This window comes from Triplophysa rosa, linkage group LG23, assembly GCF_024868665.1.
Source record: "Triplophysa rosa linkage group LG23, Trosa_1v2, whole genome shotgun sequence".
In the NCBI taxonomy this organism is placed as follows: Eukaryota; Metazoa; Chordata; class Actinopteri; order Cypriniformes; family Nemacheilidae; genus Triplophysa; species Triplophysa rosa.
In genome coordinates this window covers 10437071-10454897 of record NC_079912.1, presented here as the reverse complement: position 1 = coordinate 10454897, position 17827 = coordinate 10437071, and the positions used below count along the sequence as shown (strand labels likewise).

Sequence of the window (17827 nt, the reverse complement as noted above, 5' to 3'; positions counted from 1 at the left end):
TATTATACAATAAAATATTAATATAAATTAAATAAAATGTAATAGTTATATTATAGCCACTAGCCAAACTGATAAACAAACACAGTCCGGAAGTTAACTTTGTGCATCCGATGAAACCATCTATATACTGTATCTTTATTATATTTATAATTTAATTTGTAATTTATAATAACGGATCCACTGCCCAATGCTACAGTACATTTTGCTTTTTCAAAATTGTTCTGTATCGCCATCATCTTTTATTTTCTTTTTATGAAATATTAATAAGAGAATAGTAACTAAAATGCTACTACTTAGATATACACATGCAACCTGTGAATGTATATATAACTTTGTGTGTTTGCGTCTTTCTGCAGCTGCCACAGGCCTCTCAGCCCCCACAGGCTCCTCCTGTGTCCCAGCCGAATCTGCTCCGCATGCCCCACAGTCAGAGTCCACTCCGCCAGGCATCTTCCTCCTCCTCAACATCATCATCTTCCTCCTCGGCTCTCAGCGTCGGCCAGCTAGTCAGCAGTGAGTGTCCGCTGTATTTCATACTCAGTATTTCACAGCAGATATCTTGAAAAATGTCCGTACAGTGAAAGCCAAGCATTGTTTTGAACCCTATTGACTTTCATCGTAAAACATTCTTTAAAAAATGAAGTACGTAAATCACAGATCTGTCTTTATCGCACATATACAGAAGACACAGCAGTTGTGTCAATAATAAAGGTGGCTGTCATTTTAAGTTTTCATACAAGACCTGCGAATTTCCAAAAGGCTGGACCCAAATATGGCCAAAGAGGTTTTTCTGCTCAAGAATTTTCATTCTGGCTTTAAAAGGTTTTTATTTGATTCTGTCATATAGCTGACCAAACTATAGACCTAATGGCCCTCCAGAACCAGCACATATAAATCACTCCCTCCTGCCTGTCAGAGGCACGCCGGCCCTTTTAAAAACTGTTTTACTTAGATAAATTCTCATTTGTCACAGCCAATTGCCCTAAAACCCTTTCAACAGCATCTGCAATGGAGTTTGGATTCAATAAACAGGAAGTTACCATTGATCAACAATGTGGACACAACCGATGAACTGTTTCCTTTTCGGTTTTGTTTCTTTCAAAACATACATAATACCCTAAGCATTCTCTATTCATTTCATCAGTTTACCGCTCTGGCACAGCTCTCCGTGCCAGATTGTGTTTGTCGTGATGTCCTTGGCTAACGCTAATTCTACAGAACATGTTTTGAATGAAAGAAAAAAATGTACTGACCTCAACAGCCACAAAAGAATAATCGCTCAGTTCATTGGGGATATACGGCATATTTTCAAGGACCATATGCGCCGTGCACTTCTTAAATCTGGTTTGTACTTATATTTTAGTTTAAAAAAGTTAGAAATAACAGTGTTGACTCGCAGTGTTTGGATGGTAAGAACGTGTATAGAAAACGTCCACGGCTGTTATTTTTGGTTGAATTTGTAATTCTACTCAGTAAAAAGTTTGTCAGGTAACCTAAAAACTACACATTGTGATTCAAATCAAACATGTTTTTTAATATGACTGAATAAACCTAGGAACTACTACATGTTTAGGATCCTTAAGGTAACAACTGTAAGTGACTACTTTTGTTGAAAATACTATTAACCGCAGTAAAGACCGATATTTTTACAGCATATTTGTTAGTTACACTAATGCAGTTGTTCATTGTTTGTTTATGTTAGTTTGTGGTGCATTAACTAATCCTAACACATGGAACATTTAATATTAAATATGTATTTGTAAAAGTTGAAATAACCACATTCATGTACGTAAGTAATGCAGTAATGTTAACAAATACACACAAATCTTTCTTATGTGCTTAAAAATTCAAATTCACTGTAAAAATGTCAAGATCTTGTTTGCATATGGGCAACGACAGGGTGCTGCTTCAATACATTTTCACCTTAAACACAGCTGATGGATTCTTTTAATAATTCATTCATGATGACTGCCATGCATTATTCATCCAGCTAAACTTTTCATACCTAAGCAAGATGCAAAGCCACCTGGCAGTAATGTATGACCCAAAATCACATTTTATTAACTTAAATGCACTGCAAAATAAGAAAAACCAAAGTGTAGTTTAGAGTGTACTGTAGATCCTGTTCAAGTGAATTCAGCTGCTAAAATGTTAAATTACATTAAAATTGAACCTTTGCATGTCTATTTGTCTATTTACGCTAGTTACCAAGCAAAGAAGGAATACAGAATAAAATAGATATGCAATTTGTCTGGAATCTCCTCACTGTTGCTGTATTCCTCAGAAGAATCTGTTTGAGAAGGTTTTTTTCATTTTTTAGGTTTCAATTCATTGGTGATTTAATTATCTCTTTCACACTTGTTTACCAGACATGGTTAAAGCATAATAATATCAGAAGGATGTTAGAACGAATAATAGACGAATGGAAAATATTTTAATATTATAATACGGCAGCAAAATCAGTGAGAGATTGAACACAGATCAGAATATAAGCATTGAAGCGATTTTAAAATATTTTTTATTCATCTATTATTCATAATGAATAATGACTATGCCATGTCATTATGAATATATAATGATATATCATGTATATGATATATATGATATATCATGTCAGCATACTTTATAGAGCTATAAAACTTAGAGATAAAATCATGTGAATGGAGAGTAACAGCTTTGTTCTTTTGTGTTGTGTTGTGTTGTGTTGTGTTGTACAGATCCACAGAATGCCCCCAGTGAAGTGGACGGCGTAAACCTGGAGGAGATCCGAGAATTCGCCAAAGCGTTTAAAATCCGCCGACTGTCTCTGGGTCTGACTCAGACACAGGTGGGACAAGCCCTTAGCGCAACTGAAGGCCCCGCCTACAGCCAGTCTGCCATCTGCAGGTATGGAGGTCTAACAGCTACCACTTATGTGTCAATATGTATATTAATACATATAGACATAGAATGTTAACATTTGCTTGGTGTCCGCTGAAGAAATTATTTAATACATTTATATTAAGGATAATATTACAGCAATATCACACCACCAGGAATGCTGTTTGGCATTTTCCAGTATTATCCGCAGTTATTATTTGCATGTTTATAGTCTACTTTGCACATAAGTGCCACACGGTTTCCTTACAACTTTGTTATATTTAATCACAAATAATTAAGGCGATGAAGAGAATATTTATAATCTAGGTAAGATACATCATATTTTTCCAGTCTATGCCCATCTCCACTCATCTCTGGCCCCTCTCTATGAGAAGATTCAGTTACTTATGTAAAATACATCAGTTGTTACAAGAAGCACTTAAAGCACTTAATAATTTCTTAGGGCCATGTTTTCACATGACATTTAGCTGAAGGGTGCTTGACAGGGCTAGACTTTTAATAAAAACGTTGTGTTCTGCAGTGCAACAACCACATGGATTCGGTCATAAACTGGGACATTATGTAGCAGCATTAGCAAATGAAATATTTAACATCATCATCAAGGCACAAATTCTGTTTCTCAGCAGTTACGTATTTACACTGCAACACAATTTTCGGCAGAAAGGGAAGAAAAATGTGGTCAGATTGCATTTAATGTACAGGACATGTGAGGTTTTACTTTGACAGAGGCTTTATCCGAAGTGACTTGTAATGCATTTAAAGTATAGAAAATATAATATAATGCATTCGTGCATTATCGTAAAATACAAATTCTGTCAAAGTTTACTCACCCTCAGGTTGTTTCAAACCTATATAAAATTCTTTGTTCTGTTAAACACAAAGAAAGATATTTGTAAGAATGTTAGCCATTTTCGATTCTGTGACATCATCCACTACCATAGTAGGAAACAAAATAATGTATATTTTGTTGTTCTGTTGAACACAAAGTGAGATATTTTGAAGAATTTAGGAACACAAATGGTTCTGGGGCACCGTAGACTACCATTAATTTTACTATGGCAGTCAATGATGTCACAGAATTGAAAAATGCTAACATTCTTCCAAATAATTTTCTCTGTGTTCATCAGAACAAAATAATTTATACAGGTATGAAATGACATGAAGTTGAGCAAATGATGACAGAACTTTCATTACTTTAAGTATCGTAGAATTAATACAAAGAATTTTCATTAATAAGATTTTTAAAGCAATAAAAACATGTTTCCGTAGTGATTCTTACATTAAAACCACATTCTGCTCTGCAACTGTCAACAGTTTTCAGTTCAGAGTTTCCTGTAACTGTTCGATTTTAATGCAGATGAACTATAAAGGGCTTATTTCTCTCCTGATGAGACATTTGTGTTTATCTGACACGTCACCGTCACATGCTTTTGAAAAATTCATCATATCACCAAGCATCAACCCAATAAACCCTGAAATTGCTCGGCGGATGGAAAGGGAAAAACTTCTTGCGAAGCTTCAAACTTGTACAGAAAGTCTTCAAAATCAGGCATGAAATATTTAACCGCATGCATTATTTAGATATTTATAGCATACATTAAAAGCCATTAGTTTGTCAAATAAACAGGTGATGTGATGTTCTCTATATGCATTCTTTCATCTCTTCAGAAAGATTTGTATGACATTGGACATGACAGTGTGCAGCGTGTTCTTGACTTTAAAGGCAGACTTCACATGCTTTAATTTAGTTAACATCAGCAGAGGCAAGAGGGGAAAGAGGTGAATGTGTTTTTTTGCTCGCGGGTGTGGGAGCTCTTGGGGCCCTTGAAGTCTGTGTTCAGTCAAACTCGGCCTGACAGATGTCTCTATCTTGTCCGATCTTGTTGGAAAAAAGCTTTATTGGTTCGTCTGAACAATCACAAAGGTACATTGTCAAACTGATCACAGACAGAGGTCATTATTAAAAGCCGGAGGATTTAGATGCCTTATGAATGATGTGACGACTTTGACATCCAATACAATAAAATAGTAACATTTACATTCTGCGTTTATAATTTATTCTCATAATAATCTCATAATAAACCTTTATCCATCTGCTGATAGATAACAGATAATGATCAACAGTATAGATCAAGGCATTATGGAGGATTTACAATAAGATCGAAATCGTATTATCAAAAATGATTTGTATAAACGGGTTAAATACACTCTCCTTGTTCTCAATGCACCAAATTCAATTTTACTCCATTTGCACGGCACGATTCACGGGGGTCCCGGCGCGAGCCCTCTTTTGCATGCAACGCTGCACACAGATGCTCATGAGATGTCATATCATCACGTAATTGCGAGATGGAAATCGCTTTTCCACTTTTAAGCCGTACGGATTTACAACATTAATCCACACTAAAACACTGGATTCACATCAATGATTCATGTTAGGCTGCAAAGCTGCCATATGTAATTTGCACAACAAATTGGGCAGAAGAGCTGCTTAACATGACTGTATGTATATTTAATCATACCTACTCTACATGCTTTATTTCTGCTGTCCTCTGCAGTCACCTCCAAAATGACTGCTTCTAATCAGACGTCTGTAGACATGTTAGGAAGACATTTTGTAGGGAAGAATGGGGTTCATTGTAACATTTTTTCTTAATTATTCAGAAAGTGTTTGACAAATGACAAATGTATTCTATTAAATGTGCTTCATGATATTAGATTTTAAATGCGGTTGTGTTAAAAACAACATAATCTGTGTTATTACTGGGACAACGCACACAATGTCTTGTCCTTAACTAGACACATTTATGTGTTATTTCTATATATTATCGTGTTGTCTCTTTTATTCAACACAAATTCAACACAAAATGACACATAATACGCATAACACATCCTTTTTACGAGTGTAGAACTAGATGTACATGAAGGCTGATGTCACAATTATAATATAACTGTAATGTGGGAATGTACTGTTATAATAATCATAGAACACTAAGTTCTTGGTCTTTCATCTGATCCCACAAGAAAGAAAAATCACAGATGAGATCTCAATATATATCATCAGTGAGATGAAATAGAGAGCAAATGGGAACTTCTGCTTAAGTGGCCTGTGTCTCAGATATTTCTCCTGAGCAAAGATCTCAACAATGTCACAAATTGTGCTTAGATTTAGTACATGTCAAGCGATTCTTCTCTCCGAGAATTCTCCTTCCAGACTGCTGGATTTATTACGCGAAGCAGCGGATTTCTCCCTCTAGGTAGTGGACTTCCCCTGGGCGTCTCGGCAGCGAGCCACAGATATTTCTAAAAGAGAAAATTTCCTCTCACAGTCTGCGCTGTCTTCGGGCATGTCTCGCAGATATGTTCTTGGGTATGACAGAGTCATCCTTGAGTCCGACGGGCACGACACCTGTATTGCATGTTAGGGTTCCAGGGCTCGTCGATTAAGGTGTTGCGGTCACGGTTGGCTACAATCTCCGGAATGTAGCCGCAACCCAGTCTGCTTCCCGAGCGTCGACTGCCGCTTCTGCGAGGTCGACCTCTTCAGCGAGAGGCGGGGGTGATTGGGGATTCCCATGGATTCTCCGCCAGTTTTGGCTCGCGGACCATCCGTGCCCCGGTACGTTCACCTGGCTCATCCCCGATGAGTGGCAGTGTACCTTCACATAGCGGGCAGACTAGACAACGGGATGGGGACGAACTTTCTGTCATAACGTCGGACAGCTACCTCCTGGCATCGGATGCGGAGACCCCTTGGAGCTCCTGCCCCCAGGTGGTCGAGCCCAAGAAGAGGGTTGCAGTGGCCCCGCCCTCCCAGGAACGCTCGCGGCTGACCAGGAGGTGCATGAGGAGCTCACAAAGATGTGGAATATGCTGTTCGCGGCGCGTTCCCGTCTGACGGGCTCAGGAGCTGTTACTTCCCTGGACGGTGGGGCAGCTAAGGGATATGTAGACGTCCCCCAGGTGGAATGTGCAGTCGCAGTGCACCGCAGATGCTGCCACTTGGAGGGGTCAACCAAGGCTCTCTTCCAGGGCATGTAAGCTTAGACACGTGTCGAAGACTTACGATGCTGTGGGTTAAACTGTCTCCGCCCTCCACGCTATGGCGGTCCATCAGGTTCATAATGCTATGGCGACCCATCGGGTCATAAGTCAAAGCGTTAAGATCTGGTTGATGGGAAGACCGACCCGGCTGCGCACAGCCTCCGGCCTCGCACCTCGTGCGACGAAGGTCATGGAGGGTGCTCTGGGTCGGACGACGTCCACGATAGTGGTCCAAGGGAGACATCTGTGGCTCAACCTTGCGTAGTGCCGCCCTTCTGGCGAAAGGTGCAATCGAACCCGTCCCTCTAACCGAGATGTCTTCCGGGTTTTACAGCCCGTACTTCACAGTGCCCAAGAAAGGTGGGGGGCTGCGCCCTATTCTGAATTTGCGCTCCCTGAACAAGCACCTACACAAGCTGCCATTCAGGATGCTGACGCAGAAGCGCATCTAGGAGTTGGTTCATCACCAAGACTGGTTCGTGGAAATCGACCTGAAGGACGCGTTCTTCCACGTCTCCATCCTCCCTCGACACCGGCCGTTCCTGCGGTTCGCGTCGAGAGACGAGCATATCAGTACAAGGTCCTGCCCTTTCAGTCTGACCCTGTATCCACGGGTTTTTACCCAGATCGTAGAGGCTGCCTTAGCTCCCCTCAGGGAGCAAGGCGTGCGGATACTCAACTATCTCGACGACTGGCTTATCTTGGCTCACTTGCGAGATATGTTGTTCTCCCCACCGGTGAGACCATGTTGGTGTCTCCACATGTAACCTCCCCTTGTGGTAGGAAGTGGCCTCCATAGCACACTCTTCAACGAGGACTGCAGTGTTTCCTCAGTGTTCCTTATGGTGCTGGGCGGCATCTCGCTAATAGAGACGAACGCCACAATCCGTGACGGCCATCGGTACAAGCCTCTCAGGGTATGCTACTAAGTACTGATCCCACTGGAAGATTACGTCTCGCAGTAGCGCTCACTTGTGACTCGCTAGTCTAGTCAATGTGGCTCCACTTGAGGTCGTGATACGGCTCAGCGCCATGGCGTGTAAAGATAGGTCCCCTCTCATCACAACGTCGAGAGACCGACTGAAGGGGAACGTCTCTGTTACGACTGTAACCTCCGTTCCCTGATGGAGGGGAACCACAACGCTTCGCCGACCCGCTGCAGCAACCGCGAAATGTCTCTCAGGTTCCTCAGCCCAAAAAGATGAGTGAATGACCACCGCCACCTCCCTTTTATACCCGTATGCACGGGGTGGGGAATGGCGTACGTGTGCCATTCGCCAAGCCCATTGGCATTTTAAATACCTCTTGGAGATGATAGGTTCTCAAGATCACACCCCAGTCTGTCTCTCAACACAACGTCTCGTTCCCTCCATCAGGGATGTTTTCCATTGATGTATGGTTTGTTAGGATAGGACGATATTTGGCAGAGATACATCTGTTTGAAAATCAGGAATCTGAGGGTGCAAAAAAATCTAAATATTGAGAAAATCTCCTTAAAAGTTGTCCAAAGAAGTCCTTAGCATAGCATATTACTCACAAATATAAAGTTTTGATATATTTACGGTAGGAAATTTATTTTATTTATTATTTTATTTATTATTTATTTATTATTTATTTATTAACTTCATGGAACATGATCTTTCCTCCATATCCTAATGATTTTTGGCATAAAAAAAAACGATAATTTTGACCCATACAATGTATTTTTGGCTATTACTAAAATGTTCCCGTGCTACTTAAGACTGGTTTTGTAATCCAGGGTCACATATTTAGAGCAGTTAAACCAATAGATCTTTGCTTGCATTTTTACAGTGCTGACGTTAAACAGAAGAGAGATAAACTGTGATAGGAAGTCCAAGCATTTTGTAATATTGCAAGCAAATCAAACCCCAAAAATAACATAAAATCATTAGTACATTTTAAAGGAGATGAAGTGAAAACTTTATTTTGTAAAAAAATAAGTAGTTCTGCATAAAACAAATATTATGCAAAAAATAAAACAACTCCTGTAGTGTCTGTAATTCCGTACAAGCAGAACTGCAAAAAGAGTGTTTTTAAATACTCCCATCATCTGTCACTGGTTGAACACGGAGATGAAAAGAGCTAAATTGTGAATAACCATCACTGATACAGTACAGCAAAATATAGTAAGTGGCAAAAATAAAAAACAAACTGACAATCAATACATTGTCTGACTGATCCACCTGCATTAGCATCATTACATGCCCTGCAGTTTGTCTTTTCTTGTTCAACCTGATGCCAAACTTTTTGACACCTCGTTGGTTTTGTTGCCGTAAATGTAATAAATCCAATAAAACGTGGCTTAATAAATAAGTCAGCGCCTCAATATGGCATGACTCGGCTGTTGTTTCCTGCTCGGCTGGATTTAACTGTCACTCAACCCTATGTCGAGAAAACGTCTCTCGTGCGTTTGAGGACCTGAGAGAGCGAGGGCCTTTGCCCCTGCTTCAGGCGTCTTTTCAAATGCCAGTTAAGATTCCATCAAAGGTCTCCTCACAGGAGCCCGTCTTGGAGTTCAGGACCAACAGAGACTATGTGTTGTTTTAAAGCAGAGGTTCACCTCTCAAGCCCCTCATCCCCATCTCGCACAGCTGGGCTTTTCTGGGCTGACAGATGTCCATGTGTTAGATAGGTGTGCGGGTCAGAACTCACTGAAACATCTCTCCATTAAAGCATGTGTGAGACATCACTACTTTCAGTGGAGGTAAAAGATCACGGATGTTCGGTATTGATACTCTGTAGCTGGATTGATAACACAGGATTTGGGTCGACGGGTCTCACGTGGTTTTGCTTCACAATCCAGATTTAACATTGGACATGAAGTGGGGACTGAACACATCGCCAAAATTGTTTAGTGTAGAAAGGTAACAAAAATGTCCCATAAAATCAAACATAAAAATGTATGAACCCAACAATAAACAAAATGACTAACAGGACGTATTGTAGAATAACATTTATTAATACATATTTTATTAAAATTGTATTAATACATAGTTTATTTAAATGTTATTAAAATGTATTTTATTAAAGTTTTATAAATACATATTTAACAGCAGGAGTTCCTTTCTTGACTAAAAAATATAGAGGTTTATCTTGCAAAGATTTGCATTAATTATAAATGAGCTAATAAAATATTTTAAAAAAAATTTCATATTCAATAATTCACTCATGTATGTAATAAACGGGATTATGTACAATTTATCTCTTTCATAAAGCCGCTGTCCTTCTGAAAGCTCATATCTCCATATTTCGTGATTTAATTTTTTTGCCATAAATCATTATTATCACCCTCTATACCCTTTATGTTTGTCACTGGGTTTTACAAATATCTAACGAATAAAAAATATTAAAAAGTGCTTGTCAACTTTGACAACATAGTATTTAATGTTTTTTTTCTATTTCCTGAAAAAACATCCAAGGTTTTGAAAAGACAGCGACGATATTAACCATTTATCTGTCATTTTATTCGAAAATGACAGGAATGGGCGCTAAAATACACACTCTTGGTGTCAGCAACAAACATTTTTTTAGCTCTTTAAAAGCTTGTTATCATATTTATTTTTGATATCCCATACATGATTGTTATTATTTTAATAAAAACAATTATCATTACATTATATTAAAATGATCATTGAGTTTATTTTTATCAATATTCAAATAATTATTACATCTGCTGCTGTCTGTAACACTATAGACAAAAACAAATCACATAACATAAACTCTTTCCAGAAAACTCTTGTAACAGCATGTGACATTTTGCTGTAGTCTTTTGGAGGGCTTAAACCAGTGTAAAACCATTTACTGTGATAAATTTGATTTCCCAGTTTTGTTTTTGTGCAGAAAACAAAAAGTATAACTGAATGCTTCTGGTGCAGTGCCACAGCGAGAAGTTAAACAATTACCGTGATTTTCCTCCCCGGAGAGCACATAAACTTGCAGACATATTCAAAAAAAGTGAAAATGTATTAGCGTTAAACATTTAATGAGCGTCAGGAAAAGTATTCAAATGTGTGTGCATTTAAGTGAATAATTCAGGCCGTTGGTGAATTAATAATGCTTTGAATGTTTTATTGCATGCTTTGACAATACGTATTAAAATCTATGTGAAAAAAGAGAATTTTATGTGACGCTATGTGTGGATTTGCCTGTGTAGAACAGTTAGAGAAGAAAAATGCAAGGCCGATAAATTGAAGTCGTGATTGTTTTTGGACCAGCCTGTGGACGTGTCCTCTTGCTTTTATGCCGCTACAGAGAGTCAAAATATAATACGACAATATTTGGCTTTATATTACATTTCCCAGCATGCAATTGCTGATGGAACAAGGAAGTGAGACTCCTAAACTCTCTGTCTCATTGGCGGCTTGAACCAAGAGGCCCGTCCTGAGATAGGAAACCCCTCGCCCAGTCAGGGCACATGAGTAAGCTTGTTCTCTCTCAATTCTCCCCCAGACACACCATCCTGAGAAGCCACTTTTTCCTACCACAGGAAGCCCAAGAGAACACTATAGCTAGCAGTCTGACAGGCAAACTGAATCCTGGCCTTTTATATCCTGCCAGGTTCGAGAAGTTGGACATCACCCCTAAAAGCGCCCAGAAGATTAAGCCCGTGCTGGAGCGCTGGATGGCCGAGGCGGAAGCCCGCCATCGCTCCGGTATGCAGAACCTGACCGAGTTTATCGGCAGCGAGCCCTCCAAAAAGCGCAAGCGGCGGACCTCTTTCACGCCGCAGGCACTGGAAATCCTCAACAGCCACTTCGAGAAGAATACTCACCCCTCCGGTCAGGAGATGACGGAGATCGCCGAGAAACTAAACTATGATCGCGAGGTGGTGCGGGTGTGGTTCTGCAATAAGAGGCAAGCCTTGAAAAACACTATAAAACGGCTGAAACAACCCGAGCTCGGAGCACCTATGGACCCTATGGTTGACAATATGGAGGAACATCCTTAGCTCTACATGACACGACATATAGACACCGTTGATGAAACGTCTGGAATTAAAAACTGGGATCATTACTGTCCAATGTACCACCTACTGGATAGACTGTCAACTAAAGCAAAAAGAAATATTGTCAGTGACATCATGAAGCGAGAAACAAAAGCAAAAACCAAAAAAGATTAGAAAAAAAGTTGTATGGGAATGAAAAAAAAACAGTACTTGAGGGTTTTCTCAAGAGATTTCTCAAGGAAAGAGATAAGAACAAGGATCATATTTAAAACGAGGATGTTGAAGAAACTACTTACCAAAGTTTGTTGCATCTGATTCCTGAGTTTTTTTATATTGTAAATGTGTTTTACATTTTTACCGAACGGGGGGGGGGACAAGAAAAATATTTGTGTGGTGGGGTAGAGGGGTGTGACATTCATTCTTTTTTTATTTGATCACTTTGGGGTTTTATGTAAATATGCTAATCTGTCACCAAGTTCCAAAAATATCTTTATTTCAAAATTGTCTGTTATGGTGCATTTCTGCCGTCCGTACGAGGCCATTCTCTGTCGTTGTCATCTCATCTGTTTTATGAAAGACTGCAGGTGGCAGGAATGGGGTATAAGAGATTCTCAGTGAATATAGCGTAGACATCCACATTCATCACAGCTGTGTTTAAAGCTACTTCATGGTGTTGCCAAAGCCTCCTAGCCAAAGAAAACAATATTTGGCCCAAGGACTTGTTTCATACCTTGGCCTAAACCTTCTCAAACCACTTACCTTATTTTTTCTTTTTCAGTTTATCACCAAAACCACGGGTTAATTTATATATACAGTACAGTATATATAGATAGATATACACACAAAACAAGCAAATGGGGTGAATTGAACAACAGTTTTGAATACCTTGAGTTATGAAAGTTATTTTTTTCTTATGATTGTGTGTATGTTTCATTACTTTAATGCTAAAAGAAGTTTAAAAATGAATCACTTTTTTATGTGAAACTCTATAACAGTTTGTCAGTTATAAAGATACAGATGGAGGATATTTCTGCAAATTAGTGACATTGAGCCCATCTTTAGATTACACTTATTATTTTGTATGATTTTAATTTATTATTCATTGAATAAATTATTTAACAAATTATTAAATTAATACATTATTTCATTATTTTCATAAATTTCATTTATTTACTGCTAATTTTACTTGAAATTAGGACAACAAGACATCAAAGGATTTGTTTACAGATCATTCAGATCTTTTCCTTTCTTGTAACATGACGGCTATCATAAGAGTGTTTCTGTTGTAGATGTATTGCATTTAAACATTGTCCAAACACATAACTCTACAAACAAACATGCAAAAATGTATTTAAGATGCTCAGAATGCTCAATACAAACATGGTTAATTCCTCACGTTATTTATTGACACCGCAGGCGAATATTTAATTGATTTGTTTTTGATCTCATAACTTTACAAGAGTTCATTTATCCATCAACACTGAACCGTAAATAACAAGAACAAAGAAAATCTTTTGATGTATTTCTTCAAATGTTGTACATATGTGACCCTGGACAACAAAACCAATCTTATGGGTCAATTTTTCGAAATTGAGATTTTTAAATAATCTGAAAGCTGAATAAATAATATTTATATAGATGTATGAGTTGAATAGGACAATATCTGGCTGAGATACAACCGTTTAAAATTCAGGAATCTGAGAGAGCAAAAAAATCAAAATATTGAGAAAATTGTTGTTGAAGTTGTTGGCAGACCATCCACTCACAAAAATAAAGTTTTTATAAATTTAAGGTAGGAAATTTACAAAATATCTTCATGGAACATGATCTTTACTTAATATCCTAATGATTTTTGGCATAAAAGAAAAATCGATAATTTTGACCCACACAATGTTGTTTTGTCTTTTACTAAAAATGTTCCCGCGCTACTTAAGACTGGTTTTGTGATCCAGGGTCACATATGGACATTTGCTCTTATTGTAGATACAGGAAGAAAAGTCTGGTTTTCAACGCCAAATCTTGATTTACATTTTTATAATTGAACCATTGTCAAAGTAAGTTAAATCATACTGTATGAGATCAAATTCTTCCCTTCTCTTTCATTGTCATGAATCGGTGTGGTGGGAAAGCGCTACAGGTATACAGGCTTAAGAAAAACAAAGCTGTAACCAAAAATTAAACCCGAGAGACGAGAATCTACGTTCTGCCTTTGCTCATCTTTTCAATGCTGGACCAAAGCTCAATAGTTATATGCACAATGTACAGAGAAATGGCTAAACGTTGCTGACAATCTTGAAATATGTAACAGAAAATGGATTAAATGGATTATATCATTAAAATTACCTCAGCACTGTCCTGGTAAGTGGTGAAAAATGTCATGACAACAAAAACAATGTGTACTGTAAATGTTTGTAAGTAGTTTTTAACAACCATGCACCTGATTTTCTTTGGATGTGCTTTTTTTCAGGGTCACATGTATAGAGCATTCTAGATAGAACATGAGTTTCTTTCTCTTTTTCTTACCGTTTGCTTTCTGCATTACATTTTGTTTCTCTCTCTTTGCAATGTACTGCACATTTTTTGAGTTTTATTGCCTGTATAAATGAGGAACAAAGAGAACGTTGCGGTTCAATTCAGTTGTTTTTGAAAGATGATGGAAGCTTTATTGAAGAAAACACATTGGTATACATATATGAACACACAGACACACGTGAAGTCGACTTTGAAACGTTAACATTGTTATTACTCTGAAGACCTCGAAACCAAAGCTGATCAACCTGCTAAGGATGCTTTAATTTTATAGACTGAAAACTGTATGTATTATATAGAGCAATATCTGTTCGGTCAGTTAAGCTGCACTTTGTGTATTTCTTAACAGCTTCAAGTCTGTCACATTAATTTGTACCATAATAATTAATAATAAACAATTGTTTGACATGAAACACAAATGGTTGCATTTCTTACATATATCAGGATTTTATTCAAGAAAACTGAATTAAAACAGTAAAAACATTTTTCAAGATTTTTTATATCTAAAGGGGAAAAATCAAATATGTACTGATACCAAGCAACTACAATAATAATGTTTTTTATAATATACAGCCGCAGAAACAATTAAGACCATTCCAAATTTCCATTTAATCAGCATTCCTAGATGTATTGTGGCCATTCCGGTCGAGTGTCAGAAATCAAAAGCTCAGGAGTGACATAAAGCAATGTAAAAGGCTGACAGCATGACAAGATACATGAAAACTTCTTTGTATTTTTTCAGACCTCAAATACTGCAGAGCATCTTTTCTGTTATTTTAACCTGTTTCTCCGGTCGTCATTTTCTGCAAATAAATGCAAATAGAAACAATATTTTTATTTGAAATTTGGAAGAAATATTGTTAGTAGTTCACAGAATGAAACAAAAATGATCATTTTACCTAAACACATACATATAAATAAATGTTAAATTGTAAAATAGTTTTTAATTAATTTTCCGCAGCTGTATACTTAAAAATATATATATAAATCATGATGTGATCAACTTTCTTCAATTACAAAAAACTCGTCATTTAGATGTTTTGTTTTGTGACACATCAGTATGGTTTCACAAGAGTTGCTTTTCAAAGTATTACGGAGCAGAACAGTGCCATTAAATTACACATTACATCACTGTTTAAGCCATTTTATTAAGTGATTTGACTCTTGCTCAGAACAATGTTTGCCTTTCAATTCTCTCCTTTGTAATGTGCCGTCTTTCCACATAATCACCGATTCAAAGTATAAGGAGTCACACAGACAACCTTTTCCATTTTGCCGAACAAGCTTTCAATACAGAACTCGCACAGTAAAGCAAAGCGACGGCCCACGGGCTCCCAGGGTCAGCAGCAATTCATTTAGATTTCCATAGGGTCAATAGAGAGAAATGCACGCCAGGGTTATTTCACATCAATATTTCATCTCTTCACTGCAACAGATAACAATAATGAGCCATCTCTCCAAGAGAAAGAGAGCGAGAGAGAGAGCACATTCTCTTCTGAAAGCCTTTTGAAAGTAAACTCTGAAGTTTGAGAAGGTTTCTCTTGTCCGTGAAGCCTTTGAAAGCTTGACTGGCTGGCAAATTGAAGAGCGGTAAATAAATAAATATTAATCATAAAGAAGCACACACAACATAAATTATTAATATTAGGCTGAGAACTGATGTTGAAGATGTTTGTGCTGTCCTCTTTTATTCCATCCCACTCTTCGTCGTTTCAAAAGTAGCAGATGTATTTTTAAGTTGCCAGCTAAAAGTTGCCGTATTTGATATTCTTTTGTTTTGTCGTCCCATTTCATCATTTTTTCCATTAGCTCTGTAATGAACGCGCAGAGACGTGCTATTTTTGCAACCATTGTCTTCGGCGTTCAGCCTGAAGCCTTTCAAAACGTTGCCGTGTAAAGCAGCAGGATAACAGAGTACAACAGCTCAGTTTTTTGAGCCAATTACAGGATTTTTTTCAAGTAAGTCAAGTTGTGTAGTTGGGTAAATGTGACTGGGGCATTGAGAGAATGTGTAGAAGCAGGGGAGGACTGGGAAGCAAAAACGGCCCTGGAGTTTTCAGCCCACATCGACCCTCCCCATTTCTGTCAACGGGGGTGATCATTTTCGGCATACCTCGGCCCTCTACCATGCACTCCTGTCGACGGGGTGGATTGTATGTAACATGTCATTGCGTTACATGTATAAGTGTCCGTCTCGCTAATGCTTTCGCTTTGCGTGCATTTGCATTAATAAAGTCCGGCCCAAGCGTCCATTCCGGCCCCATACATTAGCGGCCCACCAGGAAAAGTTCTGATACTCCGGATATTAGGTCTGACCCTGGTCAGACGGCCGTTCTGGACTTTGACAGAATGTCCTACTGGTCAGTCCGCCCCTGTGTAGAAGATGTAGTATTTTTTACTCTAGTGACCTTTTTTTGACCAAATCTGTTTGCATAACGTTATTAATGCTGCTATATATGGAATCTTGCCGAATTATAACTGGCAAAATTGCGTCAATGTGCACAAACACAAAAATTAGACCTGCAATTCGAAGGATGTAAACACTAGTCCAGAAGCACTTTCGTTCCAGTTTCCTATTTTTCTTTACCTTACATATATAATTAAATCTAAAAGATATTTGTTTAACATTTTAATTAAACCAGCGTTGTTTACGTAATCCAAAGAAGTAGTAACTTCTTTAAGTAGGTAAGTTGAATTACATCAAAATGTCATTTTCCGCAAAATCCAACCTGACAGCTTAACTTTTAAATCATTAATAAAAGCTTACCGTTGTGAAGATTAGGGGACGTTTTGAACAGGTTTATGTACTTTTATGTTTTATGTACTTGCTCAATAACAGATTTTTGTTTATGTTTCACCAAACAATATTACAGACTGCAGCTTTACGCCAATAAGCTTTAGTTCTATTTTGTATGTTTACGACTACGCTGGCGTTTTATTGGCCTCAAAGATAACGAACATGGCCTAAAGAGGCACAAAACTATAATTTGGGCTTCAAAAACCAACGTGTGTCGTGACATTCTGTCAACAAATCTATTTGGATGGGTTTTGTTTTCTGGCCATGTAGGCTACTTCAGCACAAGATGCTTTTCAATCTGCTTTCCTCGATTAAACTTCACTGTTATGAAAAACAGAGGCTTTCTTAAAAGCAGAAGGCCTCGATAATGCAGCATATCTGGATCGATGCGTTGTGGGCAGTGAAAGCAATAATTATCCTCATGCTAGACTTCACACTGCTTCTCAAAATAAGCAGAACCCCCTCATATTCAACGGAACACGTTTCTCAACACCCAAGTGTCAGAAATTGCCCTGAGAGAGGAGCCAGGAAAGACGAGAGAGGAGAAACATTATGAGATGTCAGCAGCTCAAATGGATTACCGTTCAATTTCAGTCAGGACATTCAGCGAG

General features: G+C 38.2%; 1 protein-coding gene across 4 annotated transcripts in view; it reads left to right on the top strand.

Moving 5' to 3' along the window:
• The window catches only part of pou6f2 (POU class 6 homeobox 2), a 100457-nt gene extending 85640 nt beyond the window's left edge, over positions 1–14817 (top strand). For 3 of the 4 annotated variants that reach the window (XM_057322156.1, XM_057322157.1, XM_057322155.1), the window contains exons 8-10: positions 357–513; positions 2718–2886; positions 11395–14817. In XM_057322156.1, the coding sequence (XP_057178139.1) occupies positions 357–513; positions 2718–2886; positions 11395–11893 (825 nt within the window). In that variant the 3' untranslated portion in view covers positions 11894–14817. The remainder of the gene's footprint in view (positions 1–356; positions 514–2717; positions 2887–11394) is intronic. The other variant, XM_057322158.1, reaches the window with a different exon arrangement.
• Positions 14818–17827: the final 3010 nt, after the last annotated feature.